The sequence below is a fragment of the Dromiciops gliroides genome, chromosome 1 (genome assembly GCF_019393635.1).
Source record: "Dromiciops gliroides isolate mDroGli1 chromosome 1, mDroGli1.pri, whole genome shotgun sequence".
Lineage (NCBI taxonomy): Eukaryota > Metazoa > Chordata > Mammalia > Microbiotheria > Microbiotheriidae > Dromiciops > Dromiciops gliroides.
The window spans coordinates 212056836-212063154 of record NC_057861.1 but is presented as its reverse complement, the minus strand read 5'-3'; the positions used below and the strand labels follow the sequence as shown (position 1 = coordinate 212063154).

The following is a 6319-nucleotide window of genomic DNA, read 5'->3' as shown; positions in this document are numbered from 1 at the left end:
ATTCTCATTCTGGTCTATTATCTCTTGCCTCTTTTTTTTTTCAATTATTTATGTATTTGTTTATTTATTTATAATTTTCCCCACCTTACATGTAAAAACAAAGTGTAACATTGATTTTTAAAACTTTGTGTTCCAAATTCTCTTCCTCCCTCCCTATCCCCCCCTTAAGAAATCAAGCAATTCAATATGTTATACACGTGCAGTCATGTCAAACATAGCAGAAAAAAAAAACTTTAGAAAAAGTAACTAATGACAAAAAAATATAGTTCCAACTGTATTCCGATACCATCAGTTCTTTCTCTGTAGATGAATTGCAATTTTCATAAGTCCTCCTCAGTTGTCTTGGATCATTAATTGCTGAAAATAACTAAGTCATTTGTCCCAGATCATCTTACAATTTTGCTGTTATTTTGCATAAAGTACATTTCACTTTGCATCAGCTCATGTAAGTCTTTCCAGGTTTTTCTGATATCTTCCTGCTCATCATTTAAAAAAATATAGTAAACTACATTTATATAGGACTTTAAAGGGAGATTTCCTTACAAAACACCCATGAGGTTGATTATTGCAACAACAATAATAGCTAACATCTATATAGTACCTTATACTTGACAAAGAATTTTCTTCACAACAGCCCAGCAAAGTTAGTACCACCATCACTATCACCATCATCTTACATTGCTCTTGCCTCTGCTTCAAATTTTTTCCCAGTCACTATTGCTAACTATGCTTCCCTCCATTCTATTTGCTCCCCATGATATTTACTTTATTTTTTTAACCTTCTTTTACCCTTTCCCTCCTCGAAAGTGTTTTGCTTCTGATTGCCCCTCCCTCAATCTGCCTTCCCTTCCTTCACCCATTTCCCCTTCTTTCCCTACAGGGCAAGATATATTAGTATACCCAATCTTTGAGCCAATTCTGATGAGAGTAAGGCTCAATCACTCTCCTGCTTTCCCCATGTTCCCCTCCACTTCTTTAGCTTTTTCTTTCTTCTTTTTTGTGAAATACTTTACTCCATTCCACCTTTCCCTTTCCCTTTCTCCAGTGCAATCCTCTCAACCCTCAATTTTTTATTAAATATGTCATCATGGGTTAGCTGGGTGATACAGTGGACACAGCATTCACCATGGACCCAGGAGGACCTGAGCCCAAATCTGGCCTCAGATACAAGCCACTTACCAGCTGCCTGACCCTAGGCATGCCACCCCACATTGACTGGCCACAAAAAACCAAAAACAAAACCAAAACCAACCAAACAAAAAAACCCCAAATAAACATATAAACACAAATAAATGTTTTACATAAGTCATTCCTTTATAATCAATGTGCCCTCTATATAAATTTACTCCTTTCAATTGCTCTAATACTGAGAAAGTTCTTATGAGTAAGAAGTATCATCTTCCAATGTAAGAATGTAAACAATTTAACCTTTTAATATCCCTCATGATTTATTTTTCCTGTTTACCTTTTTATGATTCTCTACTGTCTCATATTTGAAAGTTAAATTTTCTATTCAGTTCACATTTTTACTTCATGAATACCTGAAAGTCCTCTTTTTCATCGAAGTCCCATTTTCCCCCTTGAAAGATTATACACAGTTTTGCTGGGTAAGTGACTTTTGGTTGTAATCCTAATTCCTTTCCCCTCCAGGAATATCATATTCCATGCCCTTCAATCCTTTAATATAGAAGCTAGCAGATCTTGTGTTATCCTGACTGTGGCTCCAATGTACTTGAATTGTTTCTTTCTGACTGTTTGCAATATTTTATCCTTGACCTAGGAGCTCTGGAATTTGGCTATAATATTCCTGGAAGTTTTCATTTTGGGATCTCTTTCTGGAAGTGATTGCTTAATTCTTTCAATTTCTCTTTTACCTTATGTATCTAGAATATCAGTGCAATTTTCCCTGACAATCTCTTGAAAGATAATGTTTATGTTCCTTTTTTTGATCATGGTTTTCAGGTAGTCTAATAATTTTTAAATTATCTCTCCTGGATCTATTTTCCAGGTCAGTTGTTTTTCCAAGGAGATATTTCACATTGCCCTCTATTTCTTCATTCATTTGGATTTGCTTTATTGTGTCTTGGTTTCATAAAGTCATTAGCTTTGATTTGTTCAATCCTAATATTTAGACAATTATTTTCTTCAGAGAGCTTTTCCATTTGGTTTTTCAAGCTGTTGACTTTTTTCTCATGACTTTCCTATATCACTCTCCTTTCTCTTTTCATTTATTTCCTCTCCCTCTCTTACTTTTCCTTCTACCTCTCTTACTTAATCTTCAAAGTCCTTTTTTGAGCACTTCTATGGCCTGATACCAATTCGTTCTTTTTGAAGCTTTGGATATAGGAGCTTCGAATTTGTTATCTACTTCTGAGGGTGTATTTTCCTCTTCCTTGTCACCAAAGAAACTTTCTCTGGTCTGCATCCTTTTCTGTCTGTTCATTTTGCTAGCCTATATCTTTACTTTTAACTCCTTCTTAAAGTGGGGCATTGCTTCCAGGATACACTGTGCCAAAACTTCATGGTGTCCCAGGTGATACACTTTAAGGAGAGGCACATTCTGTACTCACCTGGCCTATGGTCTGGTCTATAAACAACCCCTGGCCTAATTGCTCTTTAATGCAAAAACAAAAAATATCTTTTGCTGTGGCTGGTAGCTCTGGTGAGCCTGTGCTCCTCCCTAACTGGAACTGTCACTCAAGACTGCCTCCTGATTCCCAGCACAGGCAAAGCAACCAAGTTCTACCTCAGTGCCAGCAGAGGCCCTTGTAATCTCCCCCCAGTCAGCTGCTCAGCCCTCTTACCAGATAGTGAGCTTAGTTCCAGAAGAAGACACAACTGCAGTCAAATCAGATGCTATGAATCTCTGGCGTGGCTTGCCTGGGGCTAGATCTGTACAGCATGGCCTCAGGGCTGGGCTCTATTACCAGCCCAAAACAAAGGACCTTCCCTGCTGACCTTCTAAGATGTCTTTAGCTGGAATATGAACTCACACAATCCTTTTGTAGGTTCTGCTACTCTAGAAATTGTCCTATTGCATCATTTGAAGGCTTTTTCATGATCACATGGGGAGCTCCAAGAAGTTATTGCCTTTCCTCTGCCATCTTGGCTCTGCCCCCTCTTACCTCTTCTTTTGCACACATCATACCCAATTTCTGAAATAGTCCTTTTGGGTGACATCTGGAATCCCTACCTCCACTTTAAGGTTGACCTCAGTCAGGTACCCCTAAACTACAGGAGATGTTTCCTGATTCTTATAAATGCTTTATATTTGCTTTCTATACTACATACATATTTTTTTGTATTTTATGTGTATGTTTTCCTACATTTTGATGTCCGATCCCCCAAGTCAAGGACTGTTTTGTTTTTGTATTCATATGTCCATTAATTAGTGCAGAAGCATTTGGCACATAGTAGCTAATCAATCTATCAATCAAAAACATTCACTAAGGGGCAGCTAGGTGGTGCAGTGGATAGAGCACTGGCCCTGGAGTCAGGAGGACCTGAGTTCAAATCCTGCCTCAGACACTTAACACTTACTGGCTGTGTGACCCTGGGCAAGTCACTTAACCCCAATTGCCTCACCAAAAAAAAAAAAAGAAAAACAAACAAACATTTGCTAAGTGCTTAGTATGTTTCAAGCAATGTGCTAAGTGCTGGGGAATACAAAAAGAGGCAATAGACAATCTCCTGGCCCCTAGGAGATTATAATCTAATTGTTATTCATAAAGTATTATTAAATTGAATTATATGTCATATTCTCAAGTAGTTTAGAATTATATATTACATAAAATAAATTATATATATTACTATAAACATATATGTAAAACTATTTTTCATTAAGAAAATATCATAAAAGATATTTACAGTGTTAATTCCATCAAAGCTATTATAATTATTGATAATGAGGTAGTCATAGTCAATCCTTAATAATCTAACTTTTAATGTATCAGAATTCCTGTTGCAGATATTGAATTCTAGGCAAGCTTCTCCTAGTATATTTCTGGGTTTCTCCCACCCTCAGTATCAACTGGTGTATCTTCATCAATGTGAACATTTTTCCATAAACCTAAACGTAAGACAATTATGTAAGGAAATTTGGGGGAAGGAAATCATGCAGTAGATCACTGCTTTCTAAAGTTACATAACATATAGATTTATTCATAGGTATTATATATGTATATACATGTGCACACATGTATTTCTGTGCATTTATGCTTATGCTTATACATAGCTATATGTGCACACAATTGTTGTCCTCATTGCATCGACCTCATTATTGTATGCCTGTGAAACCAGGACAGTATACCAATATCATGTCAGGAAACTGAATTTCTTCCATTTGAATTATCTTAGGAAGATTCTGAAGACTACCTAGCAGGATAAGGCAACAGACTGAGGTCCTTTCTTGAACTAAACTGCCAAGCATTCAAACTCTTATGGAGAGAGAACAACTCTGATGGGCTGGCCACATTGGTGGAATGCCAAACATACACTTGCCAGAAAAACTTTTTTATGGAGAACTCACAGGAGGCAAGTGCTCACATGGTGGTTAGTAGAAGCAATTCAAGGACATTCTCAAGGTCTCTCTGAAAAACTTTGGAACAGATTGTGTGGCATGAGAGACACTGGTAGAAGACCACCTAGCATGAATTGAAGTAACTCAAAGGAATTGTGAGATGTGCAAATTTAGAGAATCCACCCCAAAAGTTCACATGGACTATTTGTGCCTAACCTGTGCATTCCATCCTTGGCCTATCATCACTGCAATGAGGACAGATAGAAGAACATCATGAGAGGTGAACAGCAAATAGTCCAGTTTGCCTGGAACATAGCATGCTGAATGGTATTTCCATGACATCTAAATTATAATATCTTTTTTAAAAACTATGCCCCAGAAAACAGTGGAGAAAAAGTAAGAATTACAATTACCCACAAATGGAAGGATAAAAGAAATATCTATAGAGTTGATTAAAAAGCATTATGGGGGCAGCTAGGTGGCGCAGTGGATAGAGCACGCCGCCCTGGAGTCAGGAGTACCTGCAGTTCAAATCCGACCTCAGACACTTAACGCTAGCTGTGTGACCCTGAGCAAGTCACTTAAACTCCAATTGCCTCACCTTAAAAAAAAAAAGCATTTATGTGGGCTCCTGACCTCCGCCTCGCCCCCCACCCCCCTCACTCTGCCTCTCTCCAGTCCAGGGGCTGGCCCGGGCCAGGGGTCAGGGTCAGGGGTCAGGGCAGGGTCAGGGTCAAGACCAAATCGGCCCTGCTGGGGGCAGGCTGGCCTCCCGCAGTCCCAGTTCCCCCACTGCCCCTCCTGTAACTTGTCCGAGGGACCGCCCCCCACCCCGTCCCTCCCCTGGGGGCGGTCCGCCCAGGCCCCTGCCCCTCCTTCGGGCTTCTCGTCTGGTCCCAGAACCCTCAGACAGCCAGGCAGGCTGGCCGGCAAGCAGGAGGGGGCCGAGGGTGCAGCCGGGCCTGGCAGATGGACCCACGAACCCCCAGACCCGGCGCCATGTCTCACCGCCCAGGGGTCATTCGCACCACGCGCAGCAGCAATGGCATCTTCGGAGTGGGCGCACCCCCACCGGGCCCCGCGCCAGTCCCGGGCCCCTCAGAGGTGATGCTAGCCCGCGGTTACCCCGCCACCTACCCCGCCTTGCTCAAGGTGGCGCAGATGATCTCCCTCCTCATTGCCTTCATCTGTGTGAAGAACTCCTTGTGGACTGACTATAGCGCGTACGGCTACTTTGAAGTGGTCATCATGTGCGACCTGCTCATCTTCTACCTGGTCCATCTTTTCTGCATCTACAGGGTGTTCACCTGTATCAGTTGGCCACTGGCGGAACTTCTCCATTACTTAATTGGTACCATCCTCCTGCTGATTGCATCCATTGTGGCAGCGTCCAAGAGTTACCGCATGGAGGGCCTCATTGCCAGAGCGGTCTTCGGCTTCTTTCTTGTGCACAGTGAGCATCTGGTTATCCTACAAGATCTCATGTATAAACCAGGCCACAGCTGCAACTGTGTGATGGTGTCACTCGGGATGCCTTATAGCCCCTGGATGGAAGAGCCCCCGTGGGACCCAAGGGGAGGCCAGCGGGCATGACCAGCTGTAGTTGGCGGGATGAAGAAAGGTTTCTGAAGCAAAGGCTTGGGGGCCAAAGTTCTGCCTCGGAAGATGGAGAGGCTTCCCCCACCCCTTCCTGGAGTCCTGCCCAGAAGGTTGTTCCCCAAGACTCTTAACTCCAACTTTTCTAGCAACAGCCCTGCCTCTTCCTGGGAGTGGGACTGACTGATGGGACTGCAAGGGAAG

The 6319-nt window shown here is 42.0% G+C and overlaps 1 protein-coding gene across 1 annotated transcript; it reads left to right on the top strand.

Annotated features, from left to right (window-relative positions):
• Positions 1 to 5488: 5488 nt before the first annotated feature.
• LOC122734637 (CKLF-like MARVEL transmembrane domain-containing protein 7) lies at positions 5489 to 6035 on the top strand. The gene is given in 2 exon segments (XM_043975599.1): positions 5489 to 5958; positions 5960 to 6035. Coding segments are annotated over 2 exon segments (546 nt in total).
• Positions 6036 to 6319: the final 284 nt, after the last annotated feature.